The sequence below is a fragment of the Salmo salar genome, chromosome ssa17 (assembly GCF_905237065.1).
Source record: "Salmo salar chromosome ssa17, Ssal_v3.1, whole genome shotgun sequence".
NCBI classification, from domain to species: domain Eukaryota; kingdom Metazoa; phylum Chordata; class Actinopteri; order Salmoniformes; family Salmonidae; genus Salmo; species Salmo salar.
The window spans coordinates 50,760,979-50,776,573 of record NC_059458.1 but is presented as its reverse complement, the minus strand read 5'-3'; the positions used below and the strand labels follow the sequence as shown (position 1 = coordinate 50,776,573).

Below are 15,595 nucleotides of genomic sequence, written 5' to 3'. Positions count from 1 at the left end.
AAACAGTGATGCAGAGAGGTAAACACACTAGTCAAAAGATAATAACCCACAAACAGGAACAGAAAAACCCCTACTTAAATATGATCTCTAATCAATTAGATATCAACCCCAAACAATCCCAACATAGAAATAGACAAACTAGAACTTAAACATAGAAATAGAAAACATAGAACAACCCAAAACACACCCTGTCACACCGTGCCCTACTCTACTATAGAAAATGACATCTTACTAGGGTCAGGACGTGACTGTCAGTGACCATTAGATTCTTGGTCACCTCCCTGACCAAGGCCCTCTCTCGATTGCTCAGTTTGGCCAGCTCTAGGAAGAGTGTTGGTGGTTCCAAACTTCTTTCATTTAAGAATTATGGAGGCCATTGTGTTCTAGGGGACCTTCAATGCTGCAGAAATGTTTTGGTAGCCTTCCCCAGAGCTGTGCCTCGACACAATCCTGTCTCGGCGCTCTATGGACAATTCCTTCGACCTCATGGCTTGGTTTTTGCTCTGACATGCACTGTCAACTGTGGGACCATATATACACAGTGTGCCTTTCCAAATGATGTCCAATCAATTGAATTCACCCCAGGTGGACTCCAATCAAGTTTTAGAAACATCTCAAGGATGATTAATCAAAACAGGATGCACCTGAGCTCAATTTCAAGTCTCATAGCAAAGGGTTTGAATACTTTGAATAATTCTTTTTTATTTTATACATTTGCAAACATTTCTAAAAACCTGTTTTCACTTTGTCATTTTGGGGTATTAAGTGTAGATTGTTGAATATTTGTATTTATTTAATTAATTTTAGAATAAGGCTGTAACGTAACAAAATGTGCAAAAAGTCAAGGGGTCTGAATACTTTCCAAAGGCACTGCATACTCTAGTACAATACTTTTGACTAAAACCACATAGTGCTCTGGTCCAAAATAGACTCCTGAGTTCTGATTCTCTCACCAGGTCTGGCATTTTGTTCTGCGTTCCTCCCTAGGTGCATAGTTCCTCCCGGCGTACACACATGGGCAGGCTGACACACTTACACAGTCATGGCCCTCCGCTCGATCGTTCAATACCTCACCTGAAACATAGCCATTTAAAACCCTCATCAACCTTATGTGATTGTAACACTAAAGCTAATGTTTAAAATTGTCTCCCGGCAGATTGCATAATATGTGACGGTAATCTTAAAAGCAGTGCAGATCTGCTTGCTAAGACATTGTCTGCTCAGTTACAATTAATATTTTAAAGAAACCTTTTACACTTTAGACTACACTTGAAACTGTGTTTCTCCGGATGACAATGTAAGGCCTACCTTGGGGGCAGACACAGGTGCTGGTGATGTCCTGATCATTAGTTCTAGGTGCTGGGTTGGAACAGGTGGGAACAAACGCATCACCCTGCTCCTCAAAGTGTAGTTCTCCTGGGCAACTGAACTCAGCTGTTTCAAAACAGACAGACACACACGTCTTTAAGAATTTGTTAAAGACATTAAAGACAAAATTGCTTTAACAATAGTCATTATAATGTGTTATAACTGTTCATAACATATTTATAAACTAACAGCTTTTTTTCTGAACTGATTTACTTACGGCAGTGTGTCAAGGTCCTCCAAGCGTAGCTGGTCTGACACCGATGGGCAATTTCTTTGTAGAACGCACATCCTACATAATGCTCTTTTTCATATCCGTAAATATTCTCTTTACAAAGAGTTATGTATTTGCTTGTGTTAGCCTGCAGACATTCAATGTAGTTGGAGACGAACTTCTGACAGACCTATTAAATAATACATAATACATACAGTACATCATACTGTAAAACACTAGTGCAGACTTCAAAACAGTATAACCTATGTTACAGCAACATGGCATTATCTATATAGAAATATTATCATCAAGACTTGCCAGAAAATGGTAGGGTTCTATGTCTTAGATGCATTCTTTACCATTTCTTTACTTGATAGCTACCTACACAAATAGCTAGCTAGAACAAAGTGTTAATAAGATTAAAAGTCATTAAAAAGATTTAAAAGCAATACAAATAAGAAGTCTAGTGTTATTTACCAAGCCATAACCTTGAGGCCAAGCACGCAATACCAGAGACCCCAAGCAGTGATATTAGTACTTTACCACCAGATTCAAACGGTGGTCCACGTCCAAAATAGCACCCTATTACTTATATAGTGATCAAAAAGAAGTGCACTAGATAGGGATTGGCATGTCATTTGGGATGTAGAACATAATTCAGGAAATGTACCGTGCTTTTAGTGCGAAGGGAGTCCATGGTCTGGCACCCGTCCTCTGAAAGAACACTCTCTGCAATCAATCGCTGACGGTCATCTAATTTTGCAGGAAAATATAGAGTAGTTCGTACACTGGAGTGTAGTTAAAGTGCAGTTTACAGCAAGAAGTGTAGTTAGCGCACAGCTAACAGCAAGAAGTGTAGTTAGCGCCCAGACAATTTATATTCAAGAGGCTGTTCACTATATTTTTCTCCATACTGCATTTTGCAGATTACTTAGACAATCCATATGTACAATACAACGTGATATACAGTATATATATATATATATATATATATATATATATACACTGCTCAAAAAAATAAAGGGAACACTTAAACAACACAATGTAACTCCAAGTCAATCACACTTCTGTGAAATCAAACTGTCCACTTAGGAAGCAACACTGATTGACAATAAATGTCACATGCTGTTGTGCAAATGGAATAGACAACAGGTGGAAATTATAGCCAATTAGCAAGACACCCCCAATAAAGGGGTGGTTCTGCAGGTGGTGACCACAGACCACTTCTCAGTTCCTATGCTTCCTGGCTGATGTTTTGGTCACTTTTGAATGCTGGCGGTGCTTTCACTCTAGTGGTAGCATGAGACGGAGTCTACAACCCACACAAGTGGCTCAGGTAGTGCAGCTCATCCAGGATGGCACATCAATGCGAGCTGTAGCAAGAAGGTTTGCTGTGTCTGTCAGCGTAGTGGCCAGAGCATGGAGGCGCTACCAGGAGACAGGCCAGTACATCAGGAGACGTGGAGGAGGCCGTAGGAGGGCAACAACCCAGCAGCAGGACCGCTACCTCCGCCTTTGTGCAAGGAGGAGCAGGAGAAGCACTGCCAGAGCCCTGCAAAATGACCTCCAACAGGCCACAAATGTGCATGTGTCTGCTCAAACGGTCAGAAACAGACTCCATGAGGGTGGTATGAGGGCCCGACGTCCACAGGTGGGGGTTGTGCTTACAGCCCAACACCGTGCAAGACGTTTGGCATTTGCCAGAGAACACCAAGATTGGCAAATTCGCCACTGGTGCCCTGTGCTCTTCACAGATGAAAGCAGGTTAACACTGAGCACGTGACAGACGTGACAGAGTCTGGAGACGCCGTGGAGAACGTTCTGCTGCCTGCAACATCATCCAGCATGACCAGTTTGGTGGTGGGTCAGTCATGGTGTGGGGTGGCATTTCTTTGGGGGGCCGGACAGCCCTCCATGTGCTCGCCAGAGGTAGCGTGACTGCCATTAGGTACCGAGATGAGATCCTCAGACCCCTTGTGAGACTATATGCTGGTGCGGTTGGCCCTGGGTTCCTCCTAATGCAAGACAATGCTAGACCTCATGTGGCTGGAGTGGGTCAGCCGTTCCTGCAAGAGGAAGGCATTGATGCTATGGACTGGCCCGCCCGTTCCCCAGACCTGAATCCAATTGAGCACATCTGGGACATCATGTCTCGCTCCATCCACCTACGCCACATTGCAGCACAGACTGTCCAGGAGTTGGCGGATGCTTTAGTCCAGGTCTGGGAGGAGATCCCTCAGGAGACCATCCGCCACCTCATCAGGAGCATGCCCAGGTGTTGTAGGGAGGTCATACAGGCACGTGGAGGCCACACACACTACTGAGCCTCATTTTGACTTGTTTTAATGACATTACATCAAAGTTGGATCAGCTTGTAGTGTGGTTTTCCACTTTAATTTTGAGTGTGACTCCAAATCCAGACCTCCATGGGTTGATAAATTGGATTTCCATTGATTCTTTTTGTGTGATTTTGTTGTCAGCACATTCAACTATGTAAAGAAAAAAGTATTTAATAAGATTATTTTTTTCATTCAGATCTAGGATGTGTTGTTTAAGTGTTCCCTTTATTTTTTTGAGCAGTATATATATATATATATATATATATATATATAAGGGGTTTTATTTATTTTTACTATTTTCTACATTGTAGAATAATAGTGAAGACTTCAAAACCATGAAATAACACATATGGAATCATGTAGTAACCAAAAAAGTGTTAATAAACAAATCAAAACATATTTTAGATTTTAGATTCTTCACAATCACCCGACCTCAATCCAACTGAGATGGTTTGGGATGAGTTGGACCGCAGAGTGAAGGAAAAGCATCCAACAAGTGATCAGCATATGTGGGAACTCCTTCAAGACTGTTGGAAAAGCATTCCAGGTGAAGCTGGTTGAGAGTGTCCAAAGCTGTCATCAAGGCAAAGGGTGGCTACTTTGAAGAATCTCAAATATAAAATATATTTTGAATTGTTTAACACTTTTTTTTACTACATGTTTCCATATGTGTTATTTCATAATATTGATGTCTTCACTATTATTCTACAATGTAGAAAATAGTAAAAATAAAGAAAAACCCTTGAATGAGTAGGTGTTTTGACTGTTACTGTATATATTTAGAAGAGGTACAAAAAATATGTTTCTAAGTTAATCGACCTGGTATATCTGGTCGTCCACAGAGTCCAGTCATTCCAAGGACTAGCTCCTGCTCCAGTTTCACCTGTTAGAGGACAGACCAGGGACCAGTCAATCAGTTATGTATTAATAGGTCATCTCGGCACCAGGAACCTTATCAAATTTGTTAAGGATAGCATGAGAGATTAAATAATAGGTAACAACAATGTATTTGAAGCTGTTCATGGATCAGTCACCCAGAGAGAGTCGATGCCCACGCCCACACTGCTCCAGATGACAGACAGAGGTAGAACAGTACTCCTCAGCTTGGTGTTGATACCGTACTGGAACACATGTTGATAGGTGTGATCGTAGGGAAGGGACACCCTGTGACAAACACGTCATAGTCAATCGTCATCAATCATCATCATCCTCTTCCTCAATGCCAAGTAGGTTAATGATCATTTTAGACTGTATATTTTGTTGGTGTGAAGAAAAGGGCAGGAAAGTCTAGCTAATATTTGGTGAAATATCTAATTAATAACTTGGTCATGCTAGAGCTCTCAGATTAATGATGTATGTAACTGCATTACGCAAGAGACTATAGTAATATCACCTTGGTGTATTTGAAGGTAACCAGATTCATCCATTCATTATTTCCTCTTAGAGCTAGCAGTTTATGTAAGATAATTACAGTTACAAGTAATCATAGACGTCAAAAAACTGTGAAGGACAGACATTTCACTATTCAATGTAATCACTTGATTTGAAGTAATAGTGTAATTGGCAGTATCACAGACGACGATTAAGAACATTGAATTAAAAATCACATTCAATACAGGATACATACATCCACTGAACATGTTTTGAATCCAGCTTTACAGTTAACTTTATCTGGATCTTGAAGACCCACTCCTGAACTGTGTTATGCATGATTTTATATGAAAAGTGACTATTTCAGGAACTTTGCAACTACCCCTTTATGTGTTATCTGTTTTTTTATGAGTAAATAATTAGACATAATTTAGCCATTTATTAAAATAGCATAAAATAGAGTAAATAAAAACAAACATTCTCTGCTCGACGAAGATGGTTCCATTGTACAGAATCCGGGTCTGGATCTTGTTGACGTTGATCTCGATATATTCCAGCAGGCCGTTTTCACCTCGACGCATGGTGATGTCACAGTCCACCCGGTTGTGAGTAAAACGTGTCAGCGTGAACGGACAGGTGGAGCGGACGTAGAATACAGTTCCGTTGAACATCTGGACGACTCCACTGCCGAAGGTCTTACACACATCTGGAAACAAACACAGAAGAGTCAAAAGTCTGCTGCAGTAATAAATCTATATAGAAAAACTTAATTTAAAGGGAAACTCCGTCACTTTTCATCCTTTTCAATTGTGTTGAACATTTAAGTTGAGTAGAGTTCAGTAGAGTTAATGTTATGTATGCATTAGATAGAATTTTAAAGTTTTCTCTCCAAGATGGCATAGCAGTCAGACGTCTTTTGTCCTCGTCTTGTTTTGTCCCGTGTGTATATATATTTACTTATTTTCTTCGCATATCTTTTTATATATATTTTTTCATAAAAACTCAACTTCAAAGCACTCTCCTGCAACTCGCCTCACCAATCAAAAAAAAGTATTATTCACCTCAAATCTGAAATCCACAACAGAAGCCAGCCAGAAACTAGCCAGAAGCTAGCGTTAGTATTCAACTAACCACGGTTGGTGGTCATCAGCTATCCCTTAGCTCGAATAGCTATCGCCAGTTTTGTACAATGCAAAGCTGACCAGAGCATACCGAACCTATTTTTCTCTCCATATCCCCGGATTTCTATCGCACGCTCTGGACATTTACACCTGGATCTTGCAGCTAGCTAGCTGCAATCCAAGTGACTATTGGCTAACGTCGGTCCCAGAGCAAACATCAATTATTCCGGAGCTAGCCAGCTGAAGAGTTCCATCAGCCACTCCTGGGCTACAATCACCTATCCGGACCCGTTTTACTGCCGATGCGGAGCCCCAACGGGCCTTCACGACTGGACTACCGACGTTATCTGCCCGAGGGAGTTATCCAACTGGCCCCTCCGTCGCGATGTAACCTGAACTCCCATCTGCGGCCCGCTAATCGTTAGCTGTCTTATCGGCTGCTATGTGAATAGGTCTATCGGACAATTTTCTTGGGCCACTATAACTATACTGCTCAAAAAAATAAAGGGAACACTTAAACAACACAATGTAACTCCAAGTCAATCACACTTCTGTGAAATCAAACTGTCCACTTAGGAAGCAACACTGATTGACAATACATTTCACATGCTGTTGTGCAAATGGAATAGACAACAGGTGGAAATTATAGGCAATAAGCAAGACACCCCCAATAAAGGAATGGTTCAGCAGGTGGTGACCATAGACCACTTCTCAGTTCCTATGCTTCCTGGCTGATGTTTTGGTCACTTTTGAATGCTGGCGGTGCTTTCACTCTAGTGGTAGCATGAGACGGAGTCTACAACCCACACAAGTGGCTCAGGTAGTGCAGCTCATCCAGGATGGCACATCAATGCGAGCTGTAGCAAGAAGGTTTGCTGTGTCTGTCAGCGTAGTGGCCAGAGCATGGAGGCGCTACCAGGAGACAGGCCAGTACATCAGGAGACGTGGAGGAGGCCGTAGGAGGGCAACAACCCAGCAGCAGGACCGCTACCCCCGCCTTTGTGCAAGGAGGAGCAGGAGAAGCACTGCCAGAGCCCTGCAAAATGACCTCCAACAGGCCACAAATGTGCATGTGTCTGCTCAAACGGTCAGAAAGACTCCATGAGGGTGGTATGAGGGCCCGACGTCCACAGGTGGGGGTTGTGCTTACAGCCCAACACCGTGCAGGACGTTTGGCATTTGCCAGAGAACACCAAGATTGGCAAATTCGCCACTGGTGCCCTGTGCTCTTCACAGATGAAAGCAGGTTAACACTGAGCACGTGACAGACGTGACAGAGTCTGGAGACGCCGTGGAGAACGTTCTGCTGCCTGCAACATCCTCCAGCATGACCGGTTTGGTGGTGGGTCAGTCATGGTGTGGGGTGGCATTTCTTTGGGGGGCCGCACAGCCCTCCATGTGCTCGCCAGAGGTAGCCTGACTGCCATTAGGTACCGAGATGAGATCCTCAGACCCCTTGTGAGACCATATGCTGGTGCGGTTGGCCCTGGGTTCCACCTAATGCAAGACAATACTAGACCTCATGTGGCTGGAGTGTGTCAGTAGTTCCTGCAAGAGGAAGGCATTGATGCTATGGACTGGCCCGCCCGTTCCCCAGACCTGAATCCAATTGAGCACATCTGGGACATCATGTCTCGCTCCCTCCACCAACGCCACGTTGTACCACAGACTGTCCAGGACTTGGCGGATTCTTTAGTCCAGGTCTTGGAGGAGATCCCTCAGGAGACCATCCGCCACCTCATCAGGAGCATGCCCAGGCGTTGTAGGGAGGTCATACAGGCACGTGGAGGCCACACACACTACTGAGCCTCATTTTGACTTGTTTTAAGGACATTACATCAAAGTTGGATCAGCCTGTAGTGTGGTTTTCCACTTTCATTTTGAGTGTGACTCCAAATCCAAACCTCCATGGGTTGATACATTGGATTTCCATTGATTCTTTTTGTGTGATTTTGTTGTCAGCACATTGAACTATGTAAAGAAAAAAGTATTTAATAAGATTATTTCTTTCATTCAGATCTAGGATGTGTTGTTTAAGTGTTCCCTTTATTTTTTTGAGCAGTGTATTTTTGCCAATTGGATTGGTCCCCTCTACCACACGGAACCCCACTAATCTACAGACGGAAACGCACGAGGTGAATAAAAACAGAGCTCCCTCCATCTTCTGCCAGCTTGCTACCTATGGCCCAGCTAGCTGTCTGAATCTCACTGGACCCTTATGATCACTCAGCTAAGCATGCCTCTCCTTAATGTCAATATGCCTTGTCCATTGCTGTTCTGGTTAGTGTTTATTGGCTTATTTCATTGTAGATCCTCTAGCCCTGCTCGTTATACCTTATCCAAGCTTTGAGTTCCACCACCCACACATGCTATGACATCACCTGGTTTCAATGATGTTTCTAGAGACAATATCTCTCTCATCATCACTCAATGCCTAGGTTTACCTCCACTGTATTCACATCCTACCATACCTTTGTCTGTACATTATACCATGAAGCTATTTTATCGCCCCCAGAAACCTGCTCCTTTTACTCTCTATTCCGGACGTCATAGACGTACCCTTATCCTACTCCTCCTCTGTTCCTCTGGTGATGTAGAGGTGAATCCCTGCAGTGCCTAGCTCCACTCCTATTCCCCAGGTGCTCTCTTTTGATGACTTCTGTAACCGTAATAGCCTTGGTTTCATGCATGTTACCATTAGAAGCCTCCTCCCTAAGTTTGTTTTATTCACTGCTTTAGCACACTCTGCCAACCCGGATGTCCTAGCCGTGTCTGAATCCTGGCTTAGGAAGACCACCAAAAACTCTCAAATCTTCATCCCTAACTACAACATTTTCAGACAAGATAGAACGGCCAAAGAGGACCGGTGTTGCAATCTACTGCAGAGATAGCCTGCAGAGTTCTGTCCTACTATCCAGGTCTGTACCCAAACAATTTTAACTTCTACTTATAAAAATCCACCTCTCTAAAATCAAGTCTCTCACCGTTGCCGCCTGCTATAGACTACCCTCTGCCCCCAGCTGTGCTCTGGACACCATATGTAAACTGATTGCCCCCCATCTATCTTCAGAGCTCGTGCTGCTAGGTGACCTAAACTGGGACATGCTTAAAACCTGTTATGGACAGACGTTCCGCTAGCGGAACCCCGTTCCGCCAGCGGGACCCCTCGCCAACAGCCAATGGAATAGCAGGGCGCAAAATACAAAACAACAAAAATCTCATAATTCAATTTTGTCAAACAATCAACAATTTTACACCATTTTAAAGATAAACTTCTCGTTAATCCAACCACATTGTCCGATTTCAAAAAGGCTTTACAGCGAAAGCACAACATTAGATTATGTTAGGACATCAACTTGACAAGAAAAACAGAAATACAGCTAAAATGAATCACTAACCTTTGACGATCTTCATCAGATGACACTCCCAGGACTCAATGTTACACAATACATGTATGTTTTGTTCGATAAAGTTCATATTTATATCCAAAAACCCCATTTTACATTGGCATGCGATGTTCAGAAAATGTATTGCCTCCAAAACTTGCGGTGAATGAGCACCTCAATTTACAAAAATACTCAGCATAAACGTTGATAAACTTTACAACAGTTATTGAAAGAATTATAGATACACTTCTCCTTAATGCAACCGCTTTGTCAGATTTCAAAATAGCTTTACGGCGAAAGCACATTGTTCAATATTCTGAGTACAGAGCTCAGCCATCAAAGCAAGCTATACAGTTACCCGTCAAGTTCTGGAGTCAACAAAACTCAGAAATAGTGTTATAAATCTTCACATACCCTTTGCTGATCTTCATCGGAATGCACTCACAGGACTCCCACTTCCGCAAGAAATGTTTGTTTTGTTCGATAAACTCCATATTTATGTCCAAATACCTCCTTTTGTTCCCACGTTCAGATCACTATCCAAAGGCAAACTGCGCGAGCACAAAAACCAGAGACGAAAAGTCTAAATGTTCCATTACCGTTCGTAGAAACATGTCAAACGATGTTTACAATCAATCCTTAGGGTCTTTTTAACATAAATATTTGATAATATTCCAACCGGACAATAGTGTATTCATTACAGAGGAAAAAGAAGGAACGGCACACCTGAGTACTTGCGCAGTAAATAACTCATTGTCCTCAGGCAGTCCACTGGTTGAATGGTCTCTTATTCTCTCCCCAGTAACAGTAGAAGCATGAAACAAGGTTCTACAGACTATTGACATCTAGTGGAAGCCTTAGGAAGTGCAAAATGACCCCACAGACACTGTAGTTTGGATAGGCAATCACTTAAAAACTACAACCCTCAGATTTCCCACTTCCTGGTTGGATTTTTCTCAGGATTTTGCCTGCCATATGAGTTCTGTTATACTCACAGACATCATTCAAACAGTTTTAGAAACTTCAGAGTGTTATCTCAGCTCACTGGTCACCATAGCAGCACCCACCTGTAGCACGCGCTACAGCAGGTATATCTCTCTGGTCACCCCCAAAGCCAATTCCTCCTTTGGCCGTCTCTCCTTCCAGTTCTCTGCGGCCAATGACTGGAACGAACTACAAAAATCTCTGAAACTGGAAACACTTATCTCCCTCACTAGCTTTAAGCATCAGCTGTCAGAGCAGTTCACAGATCACTGCACCTGTACATAGCCCATCTATAATTAAGCCTAAACAACTACCTCTTCCCCTACTGTATTTATTTATTTATTTTGCTCCTTTGCACCCCATTATTTCTATTTCCACTTTGCACTTTCTTCCACTACAAATCTACCATTCCAGTGTTTTACTTGCTATATTGTACACTGCTCAAAAAAATAAAGGGAACACTTAAACAACACATCCTAGATCTGAATGAAAGAAATAATCTTATTAAATACTTTTTTCTTTACATAGTTGAATGTGCTGACAACAAAATCACACAAAAAGAATCAATGGAAATCCAATTTATCAACCCATGGAGGTCTGGATTTGGAGTCACACTCAAAATTAAAGTGGAAAACCACACTACAGGCTGATCCAACTTTGATGTAATGTCCTTAAAACAAGTCAAAATGAGGCTCAGTAGTGTGTGTGGCTTCCACGTGCCTGTATGACCTCCCTACAATGCCTGGGCATGCTCCTGATGAGGTGGCGGATGGTCTCCTGGGGGATCTCCTCCCAGACCTGGACTAAAGCATCCGCCAACTCCTGGACAGTCTGTGGTGAAACGTGGCGTTGGTGGATGGAGCGAGACATGATGACCCAGATGTGCTCAATTGGATTCAGGTCTGGGGAATGGGCGGGCCAGTCCATAGCATCAATGCCTTCCTCTTGCAGGAACTGCTGACACACTCCAGCCACATGAGGTCTAGCATTATCTTGCATTAGGAGGAACCCAGGGCCAACCGCACCAGCATATGGTCTCACAAGGGGTCTGAGGATCTCCTCTCGGTACCTAATGGCAGTCAGGCTACCTCTGGCGAGCACATGGAGGGCTGTGCGGCCCCCCAAAGAAATGCCACCCTACACCATGACTGACCCACCGCCAAACCGGTCATGCTGGAGGATGTTGCAGGCAGCAGAACGTTCTCCACGGCGTCTCCAGACTGTCACGTCTGTCACATGTGCTCAGTGTGAACCTGCTTTCATCTGTGAAGAGCACAGGGCGCCAGTGGCGAATTTGCCAATCTTGGTGTTCTCTGGCAAATGCCAAACGTCCTGCACGGTGTTGGGCTGTAAGCACAACCCCCACCTGTGGACGTCGGGCCCTCATACCACCCTCATGGAGTCTGTTTCTGACTGTTTGAGCAGACACATGCACATTTGTGGCCTGCTGGAGGTCATTTTGCAGGGCTCTGGTAGTGCTCCTCCTGCTCCTCCTTGCACAAAGGCGGAGGTAGCGGTCCTGCTACTGGGTTGTTGCCCTCCTACGGCCTCCTCCACGTCTCCTGATGTACTGGCCTGTCTTCTGGTAGCGCCTCCATACTCTGGACACTACGCTGACAGATACAGCAAACCTTCTTGCCACAGCTCGCATTGATGTGCCATCCTGGATGAGCTGCACTACCTGAGCCACTTGTGTGGGTTGTAGACTCCGTCTCATGCTACCACTAGAGTGAAAGCACCGCCAGCATTCAAAAGTGACCAAAACATCAGCCAGGAAGCATAGGAACTGAGAAGTGGTCTGTGGTTACTACCTGCAGAACCACTCCTTTATTGGGGGTGTCTTGCTTGTTGCCTATAATTTCCACCTGTTGTCTATTCCATTTGCACAACAGCATGTGAAATTTATTGTCAATCAGTGTTGCTTCCTAAGTGGACAGTTTGATTTCACAGAAGTGTGATTGACTTGGAGTTACATTGTGTTGTTTAAGTGTTCCCTTTATTTTTTTGAGCAGTATATTTACTTTGCCACCATGGCCTTTTCTGCCTTTACCTCCCTTATCTCACCTCATTTGCTCACATTGTATATAGACTAATTTTTCTACTGTATTATTGACTGTATGTTTGTTTTACTCCATGTGTAACTCTGTGTTGTTTTATGTGTCGAACTGCTTTGCTTTACCTTGGCCAGGTCGTAATTGTAAATGAGAACTTGTTCTCAACTTGCCTACCTGGTTAAATAAAGATGAAAAAAAAAATGAAAAAAATGTGTTTCCAAAGCTATTGTTAAATAATCTTGGCTAGCCAAGCAATGTGTTGCTTGCTACAGTGGTTCTTTATTTAAAGGTTTTGAGCTTATGCCACGACCGTTTGTGGTAGATGGTGGCAGACTATGGTAAATTGCGTCATTCTGGCAACAATGGCTGACACTTAAATAACGTGCAATAGATTTCTCTGGCACCCCGCAAGCTGTGCTACAGTACGTAACTTTTAAAGGAAGAACCACTGTAGCTAGCTAACCTAGCTAGCTTTAGTGAGGGTTGGGTGTCTCTGATAGAACTGTCTAGCTAGCTAGCTAGATTATTTCTAGCAAAAAAGTATCAAAACGTTCCCTCCTGCAGTGGATTGTTCTGGTCTGGCACCTCAGCTGCCTATGGACAGACCCCAGTCAATGTAAGTAGTCTTTTTTATCATTTATCGAGCTAGTTCCGAGTGAAATTAAAATATGTTCATGACAATTAACCCCTTATTTATTCTTAATCTTGTGTGCAATTGTTTCTCTGACTCTGTCTCTTCATTCTCCACAGGGTAACTGTCAACTTGCCAGTCGGAAAATGAACACTGGAGGTGAAGGAATCTGCATTGTAAGTATACATTTTACGTTAAAATACATCATTTTCAAATACAGATGTTATGTGCACAGAGGTATTTTGTACATTATATTTTATATTTCAGATGCGAGCTTCCAGTGACAATACAACAAGTTATTTGAGCAAAAAAAATATGATTATTGAAAGCACTCCTTGTGTCACGACTTTCACCGAAGTCGGCTCCTCTCCTTGTTTGGGCGGCATTCGGCGTTCGGCGATGGTTTTGTCTTGTTCCATTACACACCTGGTTTTCATTCCATAATTACTGCATGTATTTAGTCCTCTGTTCCCCTCCATTGTCTTTGTGTGTAATTGTTTGTTTGTTATGTGGATTATTGTCCGGCGCTTTACATTTGCTATGTTCCGTGTTTTTGGCATGTTATTGTTTTTATGTGCTGTCATTTTTGGAACGGAATTAAAGTGTGCCTGTTCACTACACTCTGCTCTCCTACACCTGACTTCGCCTCCCGTACACACCCTTGACAGCTTGTCCATTTTGTGCTGAACTTTGTAGTTTTATGAATTGTATTTTAATGTAGCCTAGCTATGGTATGTAAGTTAAAAAGCTACATTTTCCATTAATTTAATTACATGGCAACATGGCAACATATATTTCTGAAATATTTTTTGGAATATATTTTACTAGCTACCACAGCATGCTGTCAAAATGTATTTCCACACCGCGTATTTAAATATATAAATATACATGCAGAAATACATAAAAATTGCCAATTTTGTAATATGTCAATATATTTATGTACATTTAAATATATGTAAATATAAAGCTTAAACATATATTTAGATATCTATAATTTACATATGTATAATTAAATACATTTACATACAGATTGTTAAAAAATATGTCTATATATTATTTTTCAGTATGAGCAATCTAAAGTTTCAAGCACTATGAAATTCATGAGGATGTGGGGAGCAAGAAAATACCATGCAGGTTTTTTTTTTCTTACTTGTAATTCTACCCTGTGAAGCATTTTTTTAGGAACTTTCTTCTTACAGTATCTTTTTAACCACAGATCATAGAAACTTATCGTTTTCACATATGTAGACTGGTTTGGTGCTGGAGTTTATGAATATGAGGTTGAAAAGTGTCGGAGTTGCCCTTTATGGGCCGGTTTCCCAGACACGGATTAAGTCTGGTACAGGACTAAAAATCACTCTCAATGGAGATTCTCCAATGAAAGAGCTTTATAGTCCAGAACTAGGCTTGATCTGTGTCTGAGAAACTGGCCTTCTATGTATATGTAATTTAGAGAAAGGTACTTTACTTACTTTGATGGGTATCAGAGGTTGAAACAGAACCAACTGGGCCTAGAACTAGAAATAACAAAATATTAATATGCCAGCCCATCCATACGCAAACTGGAGTACAATTCTGTACAGTAATAACTCATTTTTACCATATATACGTTTTCAGTGAGGACAAGCAGTTAATCCGGATAAAAATGCATTAAAAAATTATCACAGTCAAGTTTCAAAGACACCTACTGTACCTGAGATAAGAGAAAGTAAGACAGCTACCAGAGTCCACCATGGAGGAACCATGCTCCCTAGCTCACCAGTCTTAACAAGAGACAGAGAGCGAGACAGTCTGACAGAACCACAGGACAATTCACTGAACTGCCCTTATCTCTGGTCTTTTATACCCTTCTCTGACCCACCTGCTTTGAATAAGACCAGGAAATAAACCGATATGCAAGAAAAGTTTTAACTGGAAAGTGATTGCTATTAACTCTATTGGGACTCGGTGGGGGAATGAGTTGAATGTTTAATCTTTGGTTTCTCTGAGGAATTTTTAACTAATGACATTCAATCCATTATCAGGGCCATGTTCGGTAAATTAACATTGTTGAACTTTCATGAATAGAGCTGATACAATTCCTTATTCTACATGCCAGAGAGGGGTGTTTGTTCTACATGCTGTATTTCT

At 42.3% G+C, this 15,595-nt stretch overlaps 1 protein-coding gene across 1 annotated transcript in view; it reads right to left on the bottom strand.

Annotated features, from left to right (window-relative positions):
- The window catches only part of LOC106576007 (mucin-2), a 43,782-nt gene extending 28,521 nt beyond the window's left edge, over positions 1 to 15,261 (bottom strand). Inside the window, exons 1-9 of the mRNA XM_045698637.1 lie at positions 15,159 to 15,261; positions 14,938 to 14,982; positions 5,767 to 5,995; positions 4,953 to 5,082; positions 4,738 to 4,801; positions 2,250 to 2,332; positions 1,586 to 1,769; positions 1,309 to 1,434; positions 954 to 1,074 (exon numbers count right to left, since the gene is read on the bottom strand). Coding sequence (XP_045554593.1) covers positions 954 to 1,074; positions 1,309 to 1,434; positions 1,586 to 1,769; positions 2,250 to 2,332; positions 4,738 to 4,801; positions 4,953 to 5,082; positions 5,767 to 5,995; positions 14,938 to 14,982; positions 15,159 to 15,210 — 1,034 coding nt within the window. The 5' untranslated portion in view covers positions 15,211 to 15,261. The remainder of the gene's footprint in view (positions 1 to 953; positions 1,075 to 1,308; positions 1,435 to 1,585; positions 1,770 to 2,249; positions 2,333 to 4,737; positions 4,802 to 4,952; positions 5,083 to 5,766; positions 5,996 to 14,937; positions 14,983 to 15,158) is intronic.
- Positions 15,262 to 15,595: the final 334 nt, after the last annotated feature.